At 37.4% G+C, this 27,961-nt stretch overlaps 1 protein-coding gene across 2 annotated transcripts; it reads right to left on the bottom strand.

Moving 5' to 3' along the window:
• Positions 1-669: 669 nt before the first annotated feature.
• msl2a (MSL complex subunit 2a) lies at positions 670-24,898 on the bottom strand. 2 transcript variants are annotated; one of them, XM_051923039.1, is made up of 2 exons: positions 24,437-24,898; positions 670-3,842 (listed from the first exon to the last, which is right to left on the bottom strand). In XM_051923039.1, the coding sequence occupies exon 2, from the start codon at positions 3,760-3,762 to the stop codon at positions 2,236-2,238; it is 1,527 nt and encodes a 508-aa protein (XP_051778999.1). In that variant the 5' UTR covers positions 3,763-3,842; positions 24,437-24,898; the 3' UTR covers positions 670-2,235. The 2 variants fall into 2 exon arrangements, with proteins under 2 accessions (XP_051778999.1, XP_028650537.1); XM_028794704.2 differs by lacking the exon at positions 24,437-24,898 and adding an exon at positions 9,223-10,742.
• Between the last annotated feature and the right edge of the window lie 3,063 nt (positions 24,899-27,961).

Here is a 27,961-nt window from a genome sequence, read left to right as displayed (position 1 = left end):
TGGGTGCTTTCATCAGAATGACAAAACGCATAACCAGGATGAAATAAAAACCAACAGTTGCCAAACTGCTACCAGGCTGCTTCAAGTTCCTTAGCAGGAGAATTTAAAGAAAAGGTTGTCTAGAAATCCCAGTGCCTGGACAGAAAAGCTCCAAAGGTAAAAACCCGTCAGGTTACTGTAATGTCAGAGGTGGTCAACACTCAACTAGAAAAAGCTTGTGAATCACAACCCAACACTTACAACAATATTCAGTTACAGTACACAAAGGCCCTCAGTAGCAGCAGCTTGGAACCGTGCTGGCATAGCAGAGCTTTTCTGAGACTTAGTTAGCTTAGAGCGCCAACAATATAGTTGCTAACTCTTGAAAAAAAAAAAATATATATATTAACATATTTAAATAAAAACAGGCATTTTTCATTGTGGATACAGCAGCTGTCATGTATGAAGCAAAATCCAAACTTGGAGTAATCACCAATTCATTTGTGTTAACTGCTCACTCCCCCCCAAACCTGGTTGTATATTTTTTGCTTTTTTTTTCTTATTTGGCCAACATAAAGAATCACAATATAAATAAATGCAAAATATTGTTTACAGATTAAGAAACATGGGCAAAAAGATCTTTGTTCCCACCGTTTTAAAGTGACAAAAAAATGACAAGAAAACTACATGGCATTTCCACCATTTACTCTCATTATCAAAAATAGTTTTTCAACTCTTCTTGCAAATCAAAACAACAGAACAAAAAAAAGAAAAGAAAAAAAAAAAAAAAGTACAGACTGGACACAAGTCACATTTTGTTTTCTCCTATGGCTTCAAAACACTACCTGACCACAGTCACAGGAAATGATACCAGGTAAAACTATAAAACAGAAGGCGCCGTGGGATCTGTCTGATAGAATAACCTGCACATTCATTTTATCTGTACACTAGGTTAATAACTGTCACCGTGCATGCTGTGTGCTAAATCAAAAAGGTTTTGGATCTGAATGTTAAGAAAAATTGAAGTATAAAATAAATAAGGCAGAAATCCTTCAAACATTTACAAACAAAAAAGGTTTCTTTGGAGGGACTGGTTCTGTGGAAAAAAACCCTGCCAGTATCTCGTGAGCGGCCCTGATGTCCTGTGTAAGTTTTACTCTCTCCGTGCCATCAGAAGACTGGAAACAACGTTTCATGAGCCAATAATGTTAAAATGGAGCATGGGGAAGGCAGCCACCTATTAGGAACTGCACCAATTATTTGCTTTAGGTTATCCTATCTTGATCGAAATTAATTTAAAAACACATGTGCATATGACTTTTTATAATATTGCTATGATAAATCAAGTAGTATGAACTTTCGAATCATAATAAGTGCTTAAAGTATGGTCCTTTCCAACATCAAGTGCAGATTAGCCAAATGTTCTCTCTTTGAGAGAGTGGCCTCATCTCAGTCCGTCTGGAGACTCAACTTGAAACCCAACATTTGGCCTATGGCTGGCTACGTTCTTAAAACGCTTCCCTCCTCTCCAGCTTATTTTGCTTATCCACAGAAGGAAAATAGGAAAGCAGTAGCTTATTACAATTCAGTTACAATTTAAGGGAAAAACGTCCAAATGAAAGTTTAAAAAGACAGGACACAACAGTTTTCAGAGACAGCAAAAACTAGCACAAACAAGACTGGAACAGAATTTTGGACAAACTGTACATACTGCATTACACTGCCTTGCACCTGTAGAACAGCAGCCTGCCTCCGATAGACAATACTTTGTAAGGTGACATCCAACCAATACTGTAAACTCGGAAAGTGATGTTAAGTCGGAAATCTTTTCTGGATTTAGTTATCTAGTATACAAAAAGGTTATAAACACAACCAATCTCCACTGACAGAGCAGGTACCTTTGTTTTGTTTTTTGTTACCTGAACCTTTTATGATTATGCACAGAGCATGACCAACAACAATGAGGTCAAGTTTCACTTGCCAAAGACTATTTTGTATAAATCACTTGTAGACTTTAACATGATGACAATGTAGTTCCCTTTCTAATGGCCTAAAGTATATATGATGGGACCATTTTGTACAAGAGATTTATAGGCAGGTGCTTTGGCAATATTTTTATATATATATATATAGATATATATTTTTTAGTTTTATTTTGAAACTAAACTAGAACAGAACCATAGCTGCCTTAAAAGTGTAGTGACATCTCCCTATCCAGTCACATTGTTAAAAGAGGGGAGAGCACATGGATAGAGTTCAGCAGTCAAACCTCATATCGAGAGTCTCTTCAAAGCTTTTGTCATCATGCGGGCTGGCAGCTAAGAATGCAGGGAGAGGGGAACCTGCAGTGACATTGAGGACGCTGGTGCTTGTGCTTGCATTCCGCACTGCAATGCTAGTGACATTGATACCCAGGGTGAGACGGGTTTGCTCCAAGGCCTTTTCTGGTACAGCGAAGGCCTCCAACTTTTTCTCACCATTAGCCATGTAAGAGTTCTGACATCCCCGACAAATACAGTCCAAACAGGCTTTACGATTGGAGTAACATGGACACCGTTGGCCACGACACGTAAGAACACTTGGATTTTGAGTGGCCCGGCCACACTTGCATCCCTTTTTTTCCTGGGGCTTTTTGTACACAACTTTGGTGGGGCTCCCTGGCATTAAGTTATTAGTGGGGAGACGGTCTTTTATTTTGTCCTTGGTCTTGGGAACCCCTTGTTTAGACTTGGAGTAGGCTTTCTTGGCCCCATGGTCAGCACTCTTTTTAATACTCTTACTTGATACCAACAAAGTTTTGCTAATTTTAGGGGTACCCCCATTTGGCACAGTAGCAACCGCCTGAACTGGAATCTTCAGTTCTCTCTTAATTGTCACCGGTGCTGCCGCCGCCAAAGGGGGCCCTCGTATAATTGTGGAAATGGGCAAAGGCAGGATCTTTTCACTGTCACTTTCAGAGCGAGACCGTTTACGGTTCAACCGAACCACTTTGGGTGTGGCTGCAGAACAGGAGATACCTGATGAAGGTTGGGGATGACAAGAAATAAAGGCTGCAGAGTCCAAAGGTAGAGATGGCAGCTTGGAGTCAGTAAAAGGTCCATTCAAAGAACCTGTAGCTTCCAGATTTGGTGTCAAAACATCACTGCAATCTTCCCCCTCTGTGTCTGGCTCCAAACTACGCAACACCTCCTCAACAGTCAGCAGTAGTGGGTCATTATTGTGTTTCATGTCCTCGCTAAAGCTACAGATATCGATGCCATCAGTGCAGAGGTCCCCAGAGGTGACAGCTTCACACACTGGTGGCAAGTCATCTGGAAATGTTTGACTTTTAAGATCCTCTCCTGTGCTGCAGACATCAATGGTGGTCGTTGCATTTTCAGAGGTGGGAAGGCTAGCAGCAAGCTCATCCACTGAGAGCCCGTTACAGTCATGTAATCCATTAATACCAGGCATACCGATTTCCATATCAGCTGCTTCATCAGGCAGAGCTTCCAACTGTGAGCTGCCATGGTGCTCCGAGGTGGAAGGGATTGGGGAATGTGACAAACAAAGTGAGACAGCTACCTGGGAATCTTCTTGTTCATCCTCACAGAACAGGCCTTCTTTTAGCATTCCCAAAATATCCGGAGAACCTCCAACAGCACTAGCAATGTGCGGAGCTAGAGGAGATTCGGCAATGTATTCACAGAGTTTCCGGTAACAACTAACTAAAATGCAAAGTTGCTTATTTTCCTCAAATTGTTCATAATCCTTACACCAACTGCAAGATGGTTTCATCATCATCTTTTTGCCCTTACAGGCTTTGCATACATAATGCTGACAGGTGGAGTTAGTTGGAGCTATCGGATCTTGCAGCAAGTTCCCTAAAATATAAACAAACACAAAATCAGAGTTCAACAGAATAAACACACAACAGATTTGAAAATGTGCAAAAAGAATGAAAGCAACATATAAATTAATTTTAAAAACACACTATAAATATGGGCTACGGGTGAATTATTATGCTAAAAAGAAAATGCCAGACATAAGGAAGGAATGGCTTTAACTAGGGCACCACCTCACCTCTGAATTATTCTGCCACTCTGATGTATGGATTTTCTCATTAACCTTACCATCAGTAATTTATGTGCATGCAACATACAAAGGGAGGTACATTTTATTTTTTAAAAAGAGTACTCGGAAGTCTAGAAGCCACTAAAGCATCACTTAATTTAATTTAAAGCGGATTACCATCTTTATATGAACAAGCGCTTAGTAATTCTTCAATGAGCTACATGGTATGTTAAGTTTTTCTTGCTTTTAAGCTAGTTTCCTTTTTTGTGGAAAATTGCTGTAAATAGAAATTAATAAAAAAAAAAAATGCCATTGCAAAATCAAGTTATACTATATTGTGAAAATGAAGATCTGTGTTTTATATAGGTTCTTCCTCAAGTGCTTTCCTCCAACTGATCAGGCTCTGGCACAAAGTAATTTGGTAGATGCTGTAAATAATCACTATCTGGGGTTTCTAAAGATTCTCTTAATTGAGTAACACAAAGAGAATCTTTTATTTACTGTGAACTGGAGAAAGTAAACATCTTATTGTGCCAGTTATACGTCAAAATAATAATACATGCTCGAGAATACTTCCAAAGTGAGTGACGGCAAATGAGTAACCAAAAACATGTTGTAAGGGTTCTGTTATAGCTTTCATCTTAAGAACACATTTTTTAAATGAATTATACTCAAACACTTCATTACGACCTCCAGTATTGTGTGAAGTTCATGAAATGTCAATTTAAGGATCCGTTTCCCACTGACACCTTAACAATGAAAATAACAGAATAAAAGAATTATATGTGTTACAAAAAGACAGTTCATCTACAGAATACCAGGTATTACAGTTAAAATGTAGTGTTTGTAATTACAGGTATTTTAATAGCTTCTTTTTTTCCAGAGCAGAAAAAAAAATTCATAACACACAACTGAAATCAACTACCATTTTACGTTTCCTGATATGTACCTAAATTAGCTCTTAAATTCTTTATCTATAATTTCTTCATGTAAGTAAGTAAGTTATCATTACTCATGACACTAATGATATACCTCAACATAGCAATTACACTGCAATATTATGATTTGTAATTAAGGTAGTGCTGGGCAAAAATGAATAAATCTTAATAACTATCTCTATTAAAACTATGATAACCAATAACAATGATCAGAGCAAGTTACAGGAGCAGAGACCAACAAGAAAAAGGGCAATGTCTATTGCTAGTAAATAAGCACCTAGTCATTGAAGATGTTTTTGTTCAGACTTTCTGTGTTACATTTTAAGCAGATTTTAGTCAGCAGCAACAATACTATAGCCCTTAGAAATAACTTCAAGTGATCAAAGTCGAGACACCCTTACACTGCGTTAGGTCAGTTTCAGCACTTGGTTATCCAGCTCACCGTGGTGATGCATCTTATTCACAGGCTTTTCTTTTCTTTATTGGAAAGTAAATCTTAACAATAAATCAGAGCAGCCTGCATCAGTGAAAGGTCAAATGGTAGCAAATTAAATGTTAATTTAAAAAAATAAGCAGATGAATAAATAAACACTACAGAATTACACAGCCCAAAGACCAATGTTGGTATCTGGACCAAAAAAGCTTTGAAAATTGATTAGCCACAATTATAGTTTTTGGAAAAAACTAGGGGGCAAGTATGGACAGGCTGCTCTGTTAGTGACCTTAGCAAGGAATAATGTAAAGGGGTGACACTAAAGAGGGATATTATCTCAAAGCCAAACATATCTCATTTTAAAAACAAATTAAAAAAAGAAGATACAGAAAAAGGCTGTTTGCTGGAATCACCCCAGAAAGGCACCAGTGAGTGGACACACTTGAGACACAATCACCTCGATGCCCTGCACTTCTTAGTAGTCAGCCTCACCAATGTTTTCTTTTTTTTAAATCCACAATTGTATTTTATGATTCTTTTTTGTAATCTGTTACTACTTGTACACTTTTGTATTTGTTGGCTACCACTTGTAGTAAATTGTATGTTTAAATAAAACCACACCTTTTTTTAATATAAAACGTCCCTTATACCTTTTGCATATTCTACAGGCTATCATTTGTGATGAAGTGATAACACTGTTAAAATAAAACAAACCTGGTACAATATTTGCAAATAAAAATTAATTTAAGGAAGTTATTTAAATCAAAAGGATACAACAATATCTTAATCTACACCACAAAACCCACCTCCAGCACTACCATGGTATACCATTTATCATTTATATTTTTTTTCAGTTAGTCAGACAAGATGGACAGCCTTCTGACACTCCCCTTACTTGGCAGACGTCTATATAAAGCAAACCGAATTAAAAAGAACAGTCAGATTTACCAGGCTTCATGACAAGTCAACAGGTGTGAACTAATCCTAGCATAGCAATCAATTTGTACAGAACAATATCGGCAATTAAGTCTGAGAAAAAATGTCATTATGCATTTATATAGTACCTTTCCCTTGATCAAAGCTCTGCATAGCATTACAACAATAAAAATGATAAATACATTCAATGTAAAGTGCTGGGTTACAACAACATAATAAATTAGCTTTGTAATTACTGATCTGGTGACAGAAGCAAATGTAACAGGTACTTCTGAATTTGACCTGGTGTCAAACCAGATTTAATACAATAGAAAACATGGAATATTGTCTTTCCAGCACTTGTCCAAGCACCATGATTCTTTTGACTGCTGCATTTACTTGTCAGAAACTTACTTATAACACAGTATGCTGATAAAAACTATCACGGTACACTGAATTTTCAGTAATTTAAAAACCAAAGTAAGATTACAGCATTATAAATCAAATATACTTAATTTTTTTTTAATTAACTTACCAAACAGCAGGTTAACTAAGGGTGCTACTTAGAATGAAAAATGTCAAAAGACTTTAAAATCAGTACGTTACAGTATAAACCCATGTAGTACTTTAAAAAGGTACAAAAAGGTAACAAAGAAGAGAAAGCAAAAATGCTTTGTGTGGAGGTAAAGCCACAAACGGGGAGTAGTTTCCTTAAAGGATTTTAAGCAACAGTAGAAGAGCAAAAAAAAAAAATTACATTTGCAAAAACTTTACCTACCATAACAAATTATGTCTGAAAAGAGAAAAGAACACTTAATACAGAGCAGAAAATATTCTGTGCACTAACCACAAAAGGAAATATCCCCCAGTAAGCAGCATATTCTCTGTGTACATGAAACACTCCACACACCCACTGAAATACTGTGTGTTCTTTCCTGTTGATATTTGGCTAATAACCTTAAAATTAACCAGTCTAAATTGATGCACCAAAAAAATGGAACATGGTAAGAATTTCCAATGTGGAACTATTTTAAACATTTTGACACCAAAAACAAAAATGTTAGATATGCACCTTTAATATTGGTATATTGATAATCACAGATTAAAAAAATGCATTTGACACGCAAAGAAATTAGTAAAACTAATGCATCACCTAAACATAAATGAATACTGACCCTATATTCCCTTAAGACTTTCTAAAAAATGTTCTTTCCTGTTGTGACTCTCTGTACTGATGACTGGACTCAGTTTGTTCAGTGCTAGCCATTTTTGATCTAAGTACCAAAACAAATTAGGACACCCGTACAAAACAGACACAAAGTCTTGAATAGTGTCTGTCATACTCCTGATTCGTTACAAACAACACACATCATACATACACATCTCTTGTAAACTCTGTGTTTACACACATGTATAGGCATATATGCATCTGAATCTTCAAGAGATTAACAAAGTTTATCTAATCTAATTTTCTGATTAGACTACACTACAGATTCCCTACTTTTGCAACAAAATCTTTAGGCCTTAAAAGTAAACATAACTCAAGTGTATCGGCTAATACTAGCAAATAATAATAATATAAATATTAACAATGACGAAAAGACACAGTTATATGTAATATGAGGTTTATTTGTTTTCACACAGAAAATATTTTGAAGTTGTCTTATTAAACAAACGATCCACTTTATATTCCACTCAAACTAAACTGAAAATTACGATTTTCACTTCTGAATTTAAAAACAAACTGTCTGGTTCGGACAGACTGTTTGAAAAGTGCACTGGATTTTAAGTTCAGTCCTGATTCACTTAATTCAAACTAGTCACTTACTGTACTCATGAACAAATGTAATATAGCTGCATATATATATATATATATATATGTAAAGACCCTGGAGATGAAGTTGACCGTTGTTACATTATTAATGGGACAGCTTTCCATAAATTGTTAGATCATATCTACTTTTACTTTTACACACAACAGTTCTCTTGTTTCCATATTCTAACAGAAACTTTCCAAAAGGTCCAACCAAGACCAAAAGGAGGAAGCGCATCTTTACACATGCTGAGCGAACTGCAAGCAACAGTTTGGATATATTACTGACAAAGAGACTCTGAAAAGAAATGAATGTAACAAATAGACAGAATCGGCCAAATTCTTTACAACCTAACCTAAAACAAACGTCCAAAGCAGGGTATTAGAGGCATATCTAAATCATAAATGGCAAGTTTTCGTACATAGTAAAATTAGATTTTTGTAGGTGCCTTCCCATTATCGAATTCACACATTGGTCCTAAAGTCAAAGAGGCTGACGTCGCGAGAAGGCGCGACGCTTGTGACAGGCCCTGAACAAGTCACGACAATCATAAGCCCCGCCTCTATTTCTCACGCCGCTTTACTGTTACGTAAACGCTTCTTGACAGTCAACTTGCGCATCCCTGTAAACAGACGAACCAAGTATTGATTGTCCGTACCGTTGACAAGAATATCTTATTACCTTAAGACATAAAGAAAGTGCCTCGTCGTGCATTCAGAAGAGATTAATTCTTACAAGCTACACTGATGTGATTAGGACATTTTTGGCATCTCCACGCTATCCGAAATAGTGGCACGGAAGGTTGTTATAAGAAAAACAAACTATACGAACAACTTACAAATCTGACAAAATAACGTCCTCATGTGCGGAAATCTCCGGTTACTGACAGCGAACAGAATGGTTAAGATAACATATTTACCGACCAGGAGGGCTTAAGGCAAGATGACATCTCGAGTGATGTAATTTATACATCAAAAGTATCACTATAATAAATGTTATGTTTAAACACTTTACATACACGTTAAAATTCAACCTACAAACAGAATACTGATTCAATGTGTATAGTAAATCAAACCAAAAAAAGCCTCACCACAAACAAGGCATGACAGAGACTGCCTGAAGAAAGGGAAGAGCTTGTAAAGCTCCGCAAACGACTGTGGGTCCCTCGGATCGCACTGCAGCACCGAACGACAAGCTGACACGTAAAGAGCGGTGGCATTCACCGGGTTCATCTCAGCAACTTCCCGCCGGATGGATCCAGTTCTGGAAATGTTTTGTTTTTTTTTAAAGAAAGAAATCCAGCCCAAAATAAATCCTTTGGCAGTTATTACTTTCTTGAAAAATAACTGCACAGTGCTGATGCTTTTAGTCTAACCATAGATCCCAAAGAGTCTCCGGGTGATACATGAGGTAAAAAAGAAACCCAAGCAGCGCCAGATGACTTGGGGATAGAATTGTTTAAAAATTAAAAATAGCACAAAACCTGCAGGCAGCAGAGCGGTTTACGCCCCACCCCCTCCGCGAACGGCCAAACGCGGGTTAATGATGATGATGATGAAGCCCTCCCGGGCTGTCAATTCAATCCAATCGCCGCACACAGCGAGCCCCGCTTTCAAACGTAAGGAAGGGAAGCACAGCGGCGCGGCTCCATCGCGGCTTTAGCTCTTTCCTCTTCTCCACGGCACGAAAAACGGCCAGAAAAACATGTTCGCTCGTAGTTTTGCGCGCGCATGTAACAAAAAAAAACAAATGTAAAACTGGGCTGCTGCAACCTTGTGCGCGTGAATTATTTAATCCAAAACTAATCTACAAATATTTCCTTAGAACGGAACTTCCATGTTAGCAATCTGTGAGGTTGTAACGGTTGGTGGCCCTACGCTCTCAACGTCTCAACGCTCGATTCCCTCGGCTAGCTTGGACAGCCAAAGAAAAATCCCAGCAGAGCTCTCGAATCAGTTCACTTATCGCAAGATCCTGGCTCTCAAAAGTCTGATTTGCTTTCTAGGGAACGACTTGTGAGTTTTTCCATTCCATAGGTCCACGTTGTTCAAATGCATTCAGACAATCGCGAAAGGGGTTAATAATGTGTTTTTAAAAAATGTGTTTATTGTCCACTGCTGTCGCCGACTCTCATGGCGGTGCTGCTGCAGAAACAAACAGGGCCGCTTCTCCCTCTGATTCGTTCAGTGGCTCATCCCATAAAAGCTCTCACAATTGTAATTCACCGGCAAGTCTGCAGAGGCCAATCCTTAAAATAAACAACATTTTCCAAGCATTTCCACGAACCAAGCTGCAGTATCGGTGCTGGCATGTACACTCAACCAGTCAACCCTTCCGAACAAAAATAGGCCGCTGTTTTTCTTTTCTTCGGATTGCGCGGCACTGTTCCGCCTTGCTGACGGTTCCACTTGCGACCAAAATTAATTAGGCGCTTTTCCTCTGCCAAAGTGAATTCTTCAGATATCTTGCACCGCCGTCCTAATGCACTCTTGCTGGTTTAACATTAACATTTTTCTTATACAACAGTACGCTGTAGCTGTGGTGACTCCCCTCCTTTTTTCCTCTCCGCAGATAACAGACAAGCGCTACCTGTAATCTCGCGTGAAAACGCGGCTCCGCTCTCGCGAGACTATGATCCGCTCGTTACGTAATTGGAAGCGCCCCCTCCAGCTTTCATTTTTTGTTGACAACTTTGTCGTTCTTGCATGTGGTACTAGGTGCAAAGCGGCCGCCTGCCTCTGGGAATTTTAATGAATTTGCTCGTAGTGAAATGTCGATACGTATAAAAGTCGTAAATATTCAGTTATCTTATTTTCATTTCCGACTTGCTGATCAGATATTGTTGGAGAGAGTAACGCTATTTATTCAGAAAAAAGCTGCAGTACTGCGCATGTTGGATTGTATTAAATTGGATATTTTTAGAGTATAGTTGTTTCGGTTCATACTTTATAGACAGTTTTATTCTGTGCATTAGTCTAGTGTATTTATCATAGCGGTGTGCAATGTGTTATCTCAGGTAAATGTGTTAACAGGTAAACTAGAAAAGATAAGTTTGTTTATAATTATCATTCACATCAACACTTTGCTGTTTTGTTACACGCAGTTATATAGTGTATATATATATATATATATATACTAGGGACGTTCAAAAAGTTTCCGCACCTTAATATTTTCGTTGGAAACGGTGAAGGCGGGAGGAGTAATAATTGATGCGACGCTGGGAAAATTGCATCTGAAACGAAGGTGAAAGCTGCTTATTCTCTTCAACATTGTACACAAAATTGGCCGCCATGAGTAAAACATTCCTACCTTTGATGAATTCTTAATTTTTTCAGGGACTGACCTTTGCTTTTGATGATGGTCATGACAAAACAGAATTGTACAGAAAACTGCATTCTTTGTATTTTTAAACAGCTAATTAGGAATAATGGGATTTTGGGGTATAAATATTTCACACTGTAGTACATCCTGACAAACTGTACCTGCAATCAACTTTAAATGTAATGTATTGATCTACAATTTTGTTCCATTACATAGTTTTGGAAGGTTTGGATGAAAAGCAATAAACAAATCAGGGTTAGTGTATGAAAACAACAGTTTAACTCTGAGAAAGTGTGGAAGTAAAAATATAAAACCAATAAGAACTGAAATAAACCCCAAAAAACTTACAAAATTGAAAACTATGGAAAAGCAAATATGAACTTGATTGATATTGGTAGATGATGCTTTATTTGTCCTCAAAAGGCCATTAAAATATTTCAGAAGTTCAAAAATATCTAAATATATTATGATTAAAACAAACAACAACCAAACCCAAACACACATAACTACTTCTGGCTTGGATCATTGAGAGCTGCTGCTGTCAGTAACAGGGTTGTAGATGGCAGTAAGATGAGGTCAGATCTGCTCAGATTGTCCCACAGGTTTATATTTAAAGTCATTAATATTTGAATAGAGCAGTTCCAACTTGTAGTTTCAATAAATCTAATCTTGCAATGTGCACTTCTTAACCATTGACAAAAAAAAACGTGACAGCTAATTTTCTTTTTTCTATAACATCCCCAAATTTCAATTTTAATCGTTTTAATAAAGCTAATTATGTTTTCTGTGATTAGTATTTAGATAATACCATTACAAAAAAATTGAAGTTCTACTTTGACAAATATTCCTATAATAAAAGTCTTAGTAACACTTAATACAGACCACAGTGGCCTGGGGCTGGAATCTATCCTAGCCACATCAGATACAACAAAGTGCATTTAGGACTGATGTTAGGAAGCATTTCCTTATTCAAAGAGTTGTGGAAATCTGATACAAAAATACATAGTCATGTAGTTGAAATAGAAACCCCGACAACCTTTAAGAAGTATCTGGATGAGATACTGGAATAGCTTAGTTGTTAGCTAAACAAATAAGGATGATGGACTTGGTGTTCCTCTCTTGTTCATCAAATTTCTTTCTTATGTTCTAATCATGGACAGAACACCAGTCTGTCACAGGGACGATTAATGCACAAGCCCATCCTCTCTGCCTCGTGGTTTAAATATACAATTGCTCAACTTTCATGTGTTTAGGATGTAAGAGGGAAAGAAAGTGAAGTAATCACAGAAAACCATGAAGACAGGAGGTGAATGTGTAGACCATGACTTGATGTGGGGTTCAGTATTGGTATTCCCACTATACCACCATTCTTTTCCATTATTATTAAATAAAAAGCAGTATGCAAGGGTTGGCTGGCGCCCTGCCTGGGGTTTGTTTCCTGCCTTGTGCCCTGTGCTGGCTGGGATTGGCTCCAGCAGACCCCCGTGACCCTGTAGTTAGGATATAGCGGGTTGGATGATGGATGGATGGAAAAAGCAGTATGTGGAAGCTGTCAACATTAAAATAAATCCTAAAGGCATGCATATTAGGTTAATTGCTAGCTTTAAGTTGTCATTGAATAAGTGAATGTAGTTGTGTGCGTTAACATGCAGTTTTCCCTACACATCCCTAAGGATGTGCTAGTTAGGTCAGTGGGAATTCTAAGCATTCTCTGTGTGAGCATGAACTGGCTCTGGGATGGACTATAACCCTGTTCAGGACGTTATGACTATTCACAACCCAGGTTGGATTAAGATGATATATATTATATATAAACTGCTGAAAAAAATTAAAGGAACACTTTGAAAACACATCAGATCTCAATGGGAAAAAATCATGCTGGATGTCTATACTGATATGCACTGCGTGATGTGTTAGGAACGAAAGGATGACACATTATTTTATGGAAGTGAAAATTATCAACCAACAGAGGGCCGAATTCAAAGACACCCCAAAAATCAAAGTGAAAAAATGATGCGTCAGGCTAGTCCATTTTGCTGAAATTTCATTGCAGCAACTCAAGATCGTACTCAGTAGTTTGTATGGCCCCCACGTGCTTGTATGCATGCCTGATAATATCGAGGCATGCTCCTAATGAGACGACGGATGGTGTCCTGGGGGATCTCCTCCCAGATCTGGACCAGGGCATCACTGAGTTCCTGGACAGTCTGTGTTGCAACCTGGCAGCGTCAGATGGACCGAAACATAATGTCACAGAGGTTTTCTATTGCATTTAGGTCAGGCGAACATGGAGGCCAGTCAATGGTATCAATTCCTTCATCCTCCAGGACCCATTTCATCCCGATACCTAATGGCAGTCAAGGTGCTGCTGTCTAGCCTGTAGAGATCTGTGTGTCCCTCCATGGATATGCCTGAACAATGTTACAGGCAGCATAACATTCTCCACGGCTTCTCCAGACCATTTCACGTCTGTCACATGTGCTCAGGGTAAACCTGCTCTCATCTGTGAAACGCACAGGGCGCCAGTGGTGGACCTGCTAATTCTGGTATTCTATGGCAAATGCTAATCGAGCTCCATGGTGCCGGGCAGTGAGCACAGGGCCCACTAGAGCACGTCAGGCCCTCAGGCCACCCTCATGAAGTCTGTTTCTGATTGTCTAGTCAGAGACATTCACACAAGTGGCCTGCTGGAAGTCATTTTGTAGGGCTCTGGCAGTGCTCATCCTGTTCCTCCTTGCCCAAAGGAGCAGATACCGGCCCTGTTGATGGGTTAAGGACCTTCTACGGCCCTGTTCAGCTCTCCAAGAGTAACTACCTATCTCTTGGAATCTCCTCCATGCCCTTGAGACTGTGCTGGTAGACACAGCAAACCTTCTGGCAATGGCACGTATTGATATGCTATCCTGGAGAAGTTGGAATACCTGTGCAACCTCTGTACGGTCCAGGTATCGCCTCATGCTACCAGTAGTGACACTGACCGTAGCCAAATGCAAAACTAGTGAAAAAACCGTCAGAAAAGATGAGGAGGGAAAAATGTCAGTGACCTCCACCTTTTAAACCATTTCTGTTTTGGGGGTCGTCTTATTGTTGCCCCTCTAGCACACCTGTTGGTAATTTCTTTAACACCAAAGCAGCTGAAACTGATTAACAACCCCATCTGCTACTTCATTGAACAGATCAATAGCCCAGAAGTTTCATTGACCTGATGCTATACTTTGATTAATAAGTGTTCCTTTAATTTTTTTGAGAAGTATATATAATATTATTTATATAAATATTTTTCATTGACACTTGTAGAGATGCAACTGACATTGTTATTCTATAAATATCTGCATCCACCTGACAACCTTGTAATACAGACTATGCTTTATTTTTAGGACCGGGACATTAATTACATGTATTTTAATAAGAAATTATTTATCTAGAAAATAACTTTACAATGACTTTACAAGAAAGACTTGGTGTACTTGCACATTCTGTAGAGAAGATATTGTTAGCCATTGTTAAACCAGCATAATAATTATGGCACTGGAATATGGCAAGCTAATCAATATGTAGAGACAATGTGTCTCAAAATGCATTTAAAGGTATCCTGAAATTAATTTGATTAATACTAGGGGTCGCATATGTGGATTTCACGTTCACCAAACAACAAATCTTTTAATTCTCACGGATATGCCTCTTCATTGGGAAGAAACGCTACTTTTCCATGATGGCAGCACAAATTACACGATCTACAAGTCTCTGACTTAAAGTTTAAATCTAAACAATATATTTGATCTCGTTTCGCTGTTCTGTTATTTCACCAAGTAATAATTTCCATTTGTTTGCGCTAATGCGATCTTTACTATCATTTTTTTGAGACTTTTGAATTTTAGTACATTCATTACCTCTAACCTGCTCTGCATGTGTATCGCGCCAACGTTTTTGAATTCTTTACAACGTTCTACTTTGTAATCTACTCTTTGTCTTTTATTTCCAGCCCCGGGCGTGGTTAAATCTCTCGGCACAAAGTCTCGTCTTGCGGGACATGAAAGTATCTCTCTGAAAAAGTTACGTCTTGTCCCAGGTTAAAAAGTCTTGTCTCATCCCAGGATTTTTTTATAATAATAGAGAGATGTCTGATTGTGTTATTGTTAAATTAGCTGTTTGGAAATTATGATAACTGAAGTCCTTATTTTGCATCTTTTTACAAGCTTCACAAAATCAAATTCCATATAGCTGTCATTGTTCTGATAATTCAGTAAAAGTACATGTTAAAGCAAATAGTAAAAACAGCTTTAAAATGAACAATCACTATATAAAACTACAAAGAGGAGAATACAGCTAAAGTGATGGAGAAAGTATAGGATAAACTGAAATGGCCTGTTAACAGACTACAGTTGTACAGAGGAACTACAGAGGGACTGATGAAACCCGTAAATAAAGGGATGGTCATTAAAAAGCTAGTGAAAACACATGCCTCCAGTCTGTTTGTGAATGTTGAGATTGATAGAGCCTCACAAACAGGCCTTGGCAGAGATTTCAGGAAGTAAAAGCTAACCTACAGAGTTCATGTTTGCTAGAAGTTACATAATGAAGTTTGAGAACAAAGAGACCAGCATCTCAATTGTCTGATTGGTTTATATGGAATAAGTCCTGGAGATAAATATTCTGAAGTTTTGGAGTAAATATCTTTATAAGCGAGTAGTGGCATGTTCAAGACTCACTATTTTATAGAGTGGATGAGCCAAATGAGGGGTAATATGGTCATATGCCTCAGCATTTGGCTTGTGACAAGATTCTGGTAATAGCATTCTGAACCTCTTGTGACTTATGAAGACCATAAAATTGAGAACTGCTGTAGTCCTGATAAAAAGTGATGAAAAAGTGTAGAACTCGCCCGCATCTGTTCTAAAGAGAAGGAGTTGGACTATACTACTGTGTTGGAAATGACAAAGATATGATGGCAGTAGAGATTGGGGATTCAAAAGTAGTGCTAATGTAAAGTATAACTCCAAATTGAGCAACGAAAGAAAATGAGAGTCAGTTCTGTGTTTGGTGAATTAGGAGAAGTTTGCAGACATCCTTACACTGAGTTTACTGAAGAAGATTGTCAGTTAACAGTTCATACAGCACATCTGAGAACAAACTGTGCAATGGCATATAACTGGGTGCCTCTCAGCATCAGCTATAGGCTAAGACTCTAAAATAAAAAAAAAATACAATAACAGGCAGCCCAGGGCACATTTTATGTTACGTAAAAACCTCTCAATTCTTTACTTTTCCACTAGGTTGGAGTTATAATTTAGGCTTACAGAATAGGAATCCATCCATCCATTATCCAACCCGCTATATTCTAACTACAGGGTCATGGGGGTCTGCTGGAGGCAATCCCAGCCAACACAGGGCACAAGGCAGGAAACAAACCCCGGGCAGGGCGCCAGCCCACCGCAGAGAATAGGAATACAAAAACTAAAAAGCCCTACAAAAACAAAAGGGTGCCAGCACTGGCCTTTTGAACCTTATTTGTGGGGTACTGAAGGCAACATCATGTACAAGGGTCTGCCCAGGCATATGTGGAGTACAGCTGTCACTGGGCCAGTTCACTCATCTCAGCCATGGATCTCAGATATGACTTATTAGCCTCACAAAACAATGCCCTTCTGACCTAGTAGCTAAAACTGCCCCCTGTATACATGGTTTTGCTGTGTGCCTTTCATTTGCAAAAGAATGTAAAACCTGTCTTTTTATGGTCTGCCCTATTTGGGTCTAATCATACATTTCTCCTTCATTAGTTTGGGAGATTGCTTATTTTTTGGTGTGAAAGTAAGTGGGATTAGGAACATGCCTATGCCATGGTGGAAAATCCTTGCAATGCAGGGCCACTGTGACTATTTATCAGAACTTAAACTTTCTTGTTCTTTTCAGCTGAATTATTTGGTAAATTACATTACTTGACTGTCTTTATATGTAATAAAATTGGGGATGCAGAATGTACATACGATATGGTTAGCAACATCCATCCATCTTTCTAATCCACTAAATTCATTACAGTGGCATGGGGCATTATAACCTGCCTCATACAAACAAGAACATAAGAGGCTTAGCAAACGAGAGGAGACTATTCACTCCATTAAGCTCCTTTGTTTAGCTAAATTGGCCCAATATCTCTTCCAGGTATTTTTTAAAAGTTCTCAGGGTCTCTGTTTCAATTACATGACTTGTTCCAGATTTACAAAACCCTTTCTGTAAAGAACTGCTTCCTCCCTTCTGTCTTAAATGCATTGATTTCCACTGATGTTCTCAAATATGTGATTTGCTATTTAGTTGAAGAATTTAGTTGGATCAGCTTTATCAATGTTTTGAGAATTTTGAAGATTTGGATTGGGTCCCATGCATTCTCCTCTGCTTGAGACTAAACGGGTTTAATTCCATGAACTTGTCAGACTAAGTATTTTTATCGTGGGATGCACCTGGTTGCTCTGCTCTGCACAGCTTCAATTGCTGTTGTTTCTTTTTTATAGAGTGTTGACAAAAGTTGTATCTGCTAAAAGGCGAGAACGACCATGGACAGGGTATCCGAAATATGTACAGTATTTATTCTGCCTGTAGGCTTTAACAGAACAAGGAGATGAAATATAGTCAACCAGAAACAAATTGAAATCTAAAAGACAAAACGTTTGCACCAAAGTCAAAGGAAAAAGGTAAAATTGAAAATCAGAAATTCAAGAAATAAAATTGCCCTGCATTTGATTGTGTTTATATTCAAATCACAGATACTGAATGAACCGTCACACTGGTATTTAAAGTGCCATGCTCATAACATAAACCAAAACCAAGTTCTTCAGCAACTGGGAGTATCATCCTAGTAATTGAAATCATACCAGCAGTGCCAGTATGCAAAACAAAATAACACTGCAGTACCGCAAAATAATCACTATGTTCTAGAAACATGATAATGTTCTAGAGTAATCGAGACTCATATTCACATGAGTACTTTTGTTTAGGACAATATATTTTACAGAAGTAAATTTTGAAAGTGAACAACTCATACCATTATTATCTTTGCATTAGACAGGATTAAATTTTGGAAGTAAAAGTTGACTTTTAGGCTGCCCCCGGGCAAACATTAGACCAGGGATGTTAAAAATATCAGAATGTGGTTCTTATTTTTGAAGAGCTTTCCAGAGTAACTGAGTTTTCATTTACTAGTCTCTGTAATTTCAAGTTGGACTTTCAAGTTCCCTTTAATGGAAGGTTCAATTAGCTTTATTTAACCTGATCACATTCAACTCTGTTAACTAATGGGTTTTAAAAATCTGCCCATTCCCAGCTGGCAGATATGCCATGGCACTTTTAAACAAATGATTAAAAAATTATTAGACTGAATGATGTCTGTGATGATTAATCAGTTCTGTTTCTTGTTCAACAGAGAAAAAAGTTGTACCTGGATAGACATTTGGGTCATCCAATTGCAAGTTACATCCCAATCAGTGCTTGAATGTTTTCTAAAATGAGAATGTCTCACTAATAGGAAAATAGGAAATTCCCCAGCATCATTGGGGGGCTGAAACCAGTTAATTATTTTGTATAGCAGGGACCAAAGCAAAAAGGAAAATAGTAGTCTATCTGGAAAAGCCAGAGCCAGATTACTTTTACAACTAGCTTTACTTTATTCAAGTATGCTGACTGACTCAGGATGATAGTAGGAGTGTAAGCATAGTAATCTATTAATGCCTATGCATGTTATGATAGGGACCTAACACATTCAGGAAAGGCCTGAGGGCTGAAAAACAAAAGAAAAGGTAGAGGGTAACAACAAAGCCCTGGCACCAAAATAATAAAGCCTTGAATTATAGCATTTAATCTAATTTGCTATGAATGTATTATTATGGTTATTATATAAATAATGGGATATTAAACATTTAAAATGTCCAGAAATTTTAAAAACTGAACATTTCTCAAAAGTACACAAAAGAAGAACTTATACCAAAATAGTCAAGACTAATACAATAAATCTAAAAAGTAGTAATTTAATAATCTGAGATATGAAACCCTAAATGAATGAGCCAGGACATCTTTAATAATGACAAAATGAGCTGAACAACATAAGCCATAGAAGAAAACTAATTCCATAGCAAACAGCCTCAGACCTGCTAGGGCCTCGGTTAGGCTGGGGTGCAACCTGCAGGGCTTGGTGGCCCTGACCCTTTGGACTCAGCCTAAAGACTAAAACAAAACAAATTCAACTGACAATACTATATTAAATAACTGAAAAAAAAGACATAACTGTTCCAAAAGTGGTCAAATGGTTTATGAAACACTATTAGGTATCAAAAGGACAACATTTATAAAAATGTATTTATTTCAGACTACAGGCATACACTCTAATAGTTATTTTAAAACAGATGGTTTTATGTGTGAAATATATGCTGTTGCACATGCATGTATGTGTCAAAGGTATCAGGTAGTCTAGCACTAGAAACAAAAAGCATTCTATTTTTGATTTTGGACCACCTTCATTCAGAACGTTTACACACCCTTGATCTTATTGTGTCTGCATTTATGTTTCATTTCACCTTTAAAAGGTCACAAGTTCACACTGAAGCAGACTTCCTTTAATCCAAATTAGCCCCATGGGTGCAGGTTCAGTCACTGTAATTATATAAATCAGCTTCCATAGCTACAAAAGAAAAACTTCAGCACACACAGAAAAATGACTCTGCTGGCTATCATTAAGTCTTTGTTTCTTACAGGGGAAGGGTTTTGGAGTCATTAGGAAAAATTTACAGTGTTGCTGCCAAGGGGGCGTTCCTTATGCAAATATACAAACTTTATGCAAATTTAGTTTTCAGTGCCATTGTGACTCTACAGCACAGTTATTCATAAAACTACTCCTGCATATTGAAATGATCAACTGATATGGACAGGTAAAACACTGTTTGCGTGTAGGTTTGTGTATTTATCTATATAAAGTCACTGACTGTTTTAACTATTTATTGTATTACAGTTCTTTGATTGTGAAAATACACAGTTAATATGATGTATCTTTAGAGGACTTTTTTATTTTTACAGCGTATTTACCTTTTTTCCCTAAAATTTACATCTAGTTGAGCTTTGAAGGTCCTTAAAGCCTTATTGCTTGTGTTTCTGGTTCTCTGTATGAATGAAAACTTTCTAATATTTCTACAATATCAAACAAGTTTCCATCAGTGTCCCTGTCACATTACCACACACACTGAAACAGCATGAAAATTTGTGCAACAATGCAACACGGACCAGTTCAAATGCAATTTTGCATTATTTTGCTGTCTTACGACAGTAGATAGCTTAAGCCTGCTGTGCTTCACACAATACATTTTTCAAATTTTATTTTGAAATATTACAGTTAATTCTTGTGAAATTCTGGCAATTTATTCTATGTAGTGAAATGAAGATAACATTGTGCCACACGGTTATGATAGCTGTATGCTGGTCAAGTCTGCATCAAACTGCGAACATTTTCAAAGATCCAATTCAGTTACAAGCGCCAGTCAATCTGCTCCTGATGACACACATTCCTGTTGTTTTTTTTCCCCAGAACATACAGGAGACACATTTTCATTGTTTTTAAGAATTTTTTTTTAAATCCATCCATTTTTTTTTTCTAAAGTCAAAATGTAAAATGACAACATTTGTCTCAAATCAAGAATCAGCCAACACACTCAAATGCAGAGAAAATCTCACAGAAACAGCCTGGAGGACAAGTCACATCATTCAGAAATTACAGAAAATGACAACTTGAGCTTCAGCACCAAAGAGCATTAAATCAGTGCTCTCTTAAAAATACCGGTTCTTTAATGGCATTTCATGGTCCTTTACTGCGTTGTGTACTTCATTGTAGAACTCTGAACTATGGTTCTTTGTGCTTTGAAAAACTTCCCAATATGTAGAAGGAAAAAATAAAACTGCAAGCTTTAATGTATGGTAGGCTGCAGGACACTAACAGTTAAAGACAACCTGGATTTAGCCTGTATTACACACATATGCAGCAAGAGTCTTTTCAGAATCATAAGCCATTGGTGTTTTACAGATCTGTTACCATCTATTCATAGTTATTTACTGTATGGAGACTGTCCCAGATTTAAATAAATAAAAGTTCTTTCTGGAACCTCCATGTGGATGAATCTTTTGGGAACCCAAAATGGTTTCCCTATGGCATCACTCTGAAGAACCACTCAGATAACGATACTAGCTGTATGTTGTTAGTTTTATAGTTTAGGTACAGCTCAGCCTCACAGCTCAGGGTTTCTTCTGCAGCTTGCTCATAAGCAATCTCTACATACCTTCCTTGGTTTTTTTAAGTTGCTCTGCCTTCCTGACAAATCCCAAAATGACGTGAATGGTCTGTACAAGTGAATGTCACTATTTGCCCTTTTCTCATCCAAGGTTGGTTCTTATCTCAACGCATTTTGGTTGGACACACAGATAAGAAGTTTATTGTACTCTGTAAACGTGACAATGCTACCTCTACTACATTACATGCTATTATGTTCCTTCTCTCTATCATCCTAACATTGGATTGAGGTTTGGAAATGACAGGAATGTGAGTCATCGGAAGCAGATGTATTGACCAGTGCTTTGAAATGAATTGAATCTTGCTCGCAGTTTGATACAGATTTGACTAGCATATGGCCATGGCACCAGTGTGGCACAATGTTAAGTTCATTACGTAATGAATTTGGAGAATTAAAAAAAAATGAGTGGATGGATGGATTCTGTAAATGTCTGACTAGAAGGACTTCACTACCTCAATGAAGCTGCAGTTAGCTGCTTATCACTAAAAACATGAACTATTGGGGATGTTTCTGTACATATTTAATTTAGATTACTTTCATTTAAAATAGTTATATTTGCTGCCAGTACATAACTTTTTCTGCTTACATTGACTTAAATTTGTTTGATATCACACAATTAATTTGTGTTTAAACAAAGCAATCAGAATATTTTCTTTCAACAGAAGCATAATCTTTCACAGGTAATGTTTGCATTACTCACTCATTTTATGTTAATCTTACTCAAAATGAATACTTCCCTAAGCCTCAAAATGTGGTACTTCAATTTTCCCTCTACACAGTTTAATTAAGTTGATTTAACTTAAAATAATCATGTTTTATGTACCACGACTATCCCAGATTTACATAGTCTGATATTTTGCATAAGGAACTGCCCCTTTTTTGACAATACGCTTCAAAGGACCCCCATACCGTTGTATACTTGGAAAGATATTTAAAGACATTTAGTAAATTGATTCTTTTCCCGAAATGCCATTGTTTTGTGGGGTTATGAAAACTGCTTTATGGCACTTTTTCCCCATACTGTACATATTGCACACTCTACATCAGAAAAACATCTTTTTCTTGGTTTTTAATACAATATACTCAAATGTTTTACATAAAAATGCAAGGAGCCAAAATAGAGCTTGTTTGCCTGCTGTGGTGACAAGTGAACCATTACATACACACCACTGTGTATAATTAACATTTATATGTAGTGAAATAAAGTTTAGTTGGATTGACTTAAAAAAAATATATATCCACAACTGAAGGATTCAGTTACTTTAATTCTACACAAAGACCTTTATTTAATTTACCTTAGGTTTTCTGAACATAAACTGAATACGTCAACATAAAAAGAATGTATCATTTTAAAACTACTCAAACTAATTGTTTGGATCCACTGTGCATGACTAAGTTATATTCATGTAACAAATCCTTTTTTGAGTGTATTCAAAGCCCTCATTCTTCTTTTCACAGCTCCTAATCTTTTAAAAGGTATAAAATTGATTTATTTTATTAAACTTCAGCAATAATTTGAAAAAAAAGAGACATCTTTCACATGTTGGTGAACACCCCTTCACTAATTAAAGAGCAATAAAATGTTGGATGACCGCTATATATAAGATGGCATGTTCAGAAATGTTAACATAATGTTTATATTTAAATGCAGGTAGCCGTTGTACAGTATATACTGTAAGTTTCATTATCAACAAGGACCGAGTTCTAATTAGGAAACTGGATGGAATGAAAACCTTTAGCCACCGCTGCCCTCCAGAACCGTGACTGAGGACCCCATATACCAACCAGCCACGGACAGGTTGCCACTCTGCACCCTCTCGCACATGCTAACTTTTACGGACACTGGGTGAGTTTAGTGTTGCCAGATAAGGGTAGCTGTAAGTTGGATAAATAAGAGGAAACGCAGTACCCAAGACAAAAATCTAATACAGTACATGAATTTTCATATTTGCCAATACGGTGCATTTCTCCTTCGTCTGCTTTCTCCACTTGTGTCACGCATTTGAGCTCCTCATTATAACTTTGAGCTTCGGTGGGTCACACAACTGCCAGTCTGTGTAGCTGGGGCAAAAAAATAAATCACACAGGTTGTGCCTTGTTCGGTACTTAAGGATGCGAGTTTCAAATATATTGCAGAGTAATGGGTTACATCAAACCGCCACGAGTCTTCCCTTACCTGAAATCCAACTACGACCTTTACCCGCTGAGTCACAAGACGCCACAAAATCAGCCGAAATTATTCTGTAGACACACTCTTAAAAGACCCATCCACAAGAAGGTTCCAGAAAGATCCTGCATTCATTTAGAGACGTAACAGGTTCCAAAAATAACCATGAATAGATGAGAACAGTCTGGGCGCCCGCTATCTCATGGCTGAGCAGATCGAAAGGCATCAGGGTGCTCCTCCATTAGAGAAAGTGATTGTATTTAAAGAGATGGTATATAGAAGAGTATATGAGGCAGGAAGAAGACGGTTTGGACTTACTTATTATGTATACTGTAGAGTAAAAAAAATTACATGAGCATTCACTACAACTGTCTATTTTAAATCCCAATGAATAATAAAATGATGCAAAATGTAAAACGCAATAAAAAGTAAATAAAAAAATTAAATTACATTAACGCCTCGTCAAAAACAATGAATTAGTTTATCCTCTAACTTACATTATATAAACGTTGCTTTCTGCATTTCTGTTTGCATATTATTCAGAACATTTTTCTCTTTTTCGTTTATTGGGCGATTCTCTTTGTTCTTGATTTTTATCATATGGAGCTTTTTTGTTTATTTTCTTTTTTTTTTCGACGTTCATTACTAGCTCCTGACGCTCTTTTCTATTGCAATCTAAAATTCGACATTCGTGAATAGCTAATTTGATTTTCTGCCGTGCCATCACAACAAACTGCGCTGAAGGACGAGGTAGCAGTACTGAGAGTTTCGCGGGGTGGTAAGGAGAGAGGATGTGCGCAGTAGGAATAATGATTGGGCGAGCAGTGTGGAGGGGCGTGGTCAATGCTGAATAACGGAAGACATGATGGAAAACTTTTTTAATATAATAGAGACACTAGTGGGTCCTGACTCATGATTTTAAAGGGACTCTCATTAAATACAATAGCACGAGCTATGTTCTTCTTGAACAATAATGATTTCTATTTTGTCCACATATTAGGTACCTCTTCAAAACCCCCCAAAAAATTCATTGGCAAAGAACCCTTCCGATGGTACTTTGTCAAGCAATAGCCCAGTAAAGTGCCATTACAGAACCATTACTTTTAAAAATGTATTATGATTATGTGAGGATATACATATTATTTTAGCACCTACTATATACTACACTGATGTGAGTATGACTTTATAGAAGGCAACAGCAGAGAAGGCACTGCCTGTTGGGTTGGCAGCTGTGTAAAAGCTAGTCAGAGCTGGATTGAAATAAGCAGCAGATGCTCGCTTTAGGGAATCACCATAGCAAAGTCAGCCTTTGTAAGTTGCCGTTATCAATGGGGAAAATTGCACACAAAAGGTATGTTCAAATTTAATTCACTTTATACAGTCGTCTTTTTTTTCTGTTTTGTATTAAGTTTAACCAGTTTTACTCACGGGTCGGGAGAAGTCATTGAGATGAACGGAGAAACACACTCTGGATGGGATGACACTAAAAAATAAAGGTGCCAAAGTGGTTTTTCAGAGTGATTCCATAGGGGAACATTTTTGGTTCCCAAAAGACCTATCCACATGAAGGTTCCGGAAAGAACCTTTACTTGTTTAGATGTGGAGCAGGCTCCAAATAGTTATGACTACCTAGTAATTGATTTGTTAAAAGCAATGGGTCACAAATGTAATAGGCCTCTTGCTGCATACCAAAAGTAACGGACTAATTCCATTGTTTTTTTTCTAAAAATGTTAGTGTCCTACTAGGTAGCCTACCGTATAATAAATAATTAGTTTTTTCTTCATGATGTTTTTCAAAGTAAAAAGAACCAACTTCATATGCAAAGAACCCTTCCCAGAATGAAATGGAGCTTTGTCAAGCAACAGTTCTATGAGGAAGCACACGATCAAGTAAAGAATCATAAAGTACCGCTAAAGAATGGTTGACTGTTTCGAATATAGTTGATTTACATATGAGAGACACATAAAGATGTTCTTCTCTTTAATTTCCCACCAAGCTCTTTCACTACTTTCTAAAAACTAACCAAGTAAGATACTCAGGCCACGTTGATACACGCTCTTGGAACACAGCCTCTCATTTACAGGCTATACATTTCCCAAAAAAGATTAATCTTAGCGATTCATTAGCAGGTTTATGATGCACTTACATAACATACAAGATAGTTTCTCTGGCACTTCTTAAAACCCTTATTAAGCAGTCACATTGTAAATGAATATAAAGTACTACTTATTTAACCTCGCTGCTGTGGTCACCTAATTGGGCTTGGTCCTTCGGATGATAATGTTCTGTGTTGCATTGTTGGAATAGAATGATTGAAATGATCTGCCGGGTAATATAATGAATACCCGTTCAGTGTCCGTTTTTAAATCCAGGCTGAAGACTCTCAATTTTAGTCTAGCACAGTGGTTTTTGACCTATATAGCACCGGGACCCCGTTTTACCTTTTTATATTCACTGACGACCCAAAGACAGCAACTGAAGAGAGTTTCTCCTTTGGTAAAATGAATGAGTGGAAGAATGGTGGTGGGGGGTATATTGCCCACGGTGAAATAAGCGCTCAGTGCTGTCTGTTTCTTAGGTGGAATGTAGGAGTGGAGGAAGTTTTACTTTGAGCAAGTTATTAGGTGACATGGCTTTTTTTTAAATTTCTTGTGTGGTTACGATTGAAGTGCAGCCACCAGCGAAACCACCAGCAGCAATCTGCCACCCAAAGGTGTTTGAGAAAGAGTGGTCCAGCATACCCTGAATAGAGCTGCTAATTAGCTGTACATACTACATTTCTGTTATTTCAACAAAAATATAAGTAAACAATATTTATAAACCGTTATTATTCTGTTGACCAGCTGCTCTCTTACATATGGAAAAATCATTTCAGATAAAGGAGTATTGGAATCATCAGATGGAAAGATTCACTCATCGGTTTGTATGGCCCAAAACACACTCTACTATTATATAATGCTCAGGAGAGGGTAAGCAGCTAGACGGCTTTGGTCTCCAGGACTGTGACTGGGTCTGACTTTGTCTTTGACTTTCTCAATTACAATTTTAATCTCCTCCATTGTCAACCGACCATAGTTCATAAGTTCAATAGCGGGGAGATATTCTTTGGTTTGCATTTAAGTTAATCAGTTCCTGCTTTGATTTCAGTATATTTTAACAAATATGCATCTTTATATGTACTGATTATGCACTAATTATGTATTTCGTATTTAGTATACAGTAGTAATCTGTACTTTACCTGAGAATTTGTTTGCAGCACTCTGTCTAGGTGAAGAGCGCTATACAAAAGTAAGTTGTATTGTATTATATTGTATCATATTGCACTGCTATTCAGCCACTGCCTATAGGGTTTGTTACAGGTGTCAACAGGGATACACCCAGAAGCCATCCACCATTAAACACATCATTCCTCGCCTTTTGACACACTGTTGAATCCACACAGATGAAAACATTGTGGGTACTCCATTGCATTTTGCCATGGTAACTGGAAAAAATACTTAGTGATTGCTAAATCAAAATTACATTCAATGCAGAGAACCTTTACAGATATAACAAGTGAATGGGTATCAGTTATAGCCCACTTGTTTAAGTTAAATCATGTGTAGGTGCTGGATTCATGAGGCGATGGGCAGAATTCAATGGATGTTCTTCTTTGGTTGGATTTCTTTATTGCAACTGCACTCTCGATCCAAACAAAGCAACTCCAGTTTCTGTCCTTCCCTTTTCTTTCTTCACACTTCTCCATATATAACCAATTACAACACAGAAAACACCTCAGTGAAAGTATGCGAGTGGAAAGCTTCAAACACAGTCTTTAAAACTTTTAAAGAACATAGAAATATCAACTTAAAAATGAATAATTATTAACAGTACACATTTTAAATTATCTTACAGTAGTATCATCTCTAGTATAAACGTTAGTGTTCTAAAAGTTTACAGAACTGCCATAACATTAATTTAATATATTCTGTGTGGCTTCTGCTGTTCCTGGTTACGGTCTGGTCAGTACAAGAGGAATTTA

Source organism: Erpetoichthys calabaricus, chromosome 2 (assembly GCF_900747795.2).
Source record: "Erpetoichthys calabaricus chromosome 2, fErpCal1.3, whole genome shotgun sequence".
NCBI lineage: Eukaryota > Metazoa > Chordata > Cladistia > Polypteriformes > Polypteridae > Erpetoichthys > Erpetoichthys calabaricus.
Note: the sequence above shows the minus strand (reverse complement) of the source record. Positions and strands in the feature narration are given on the sequence as shown.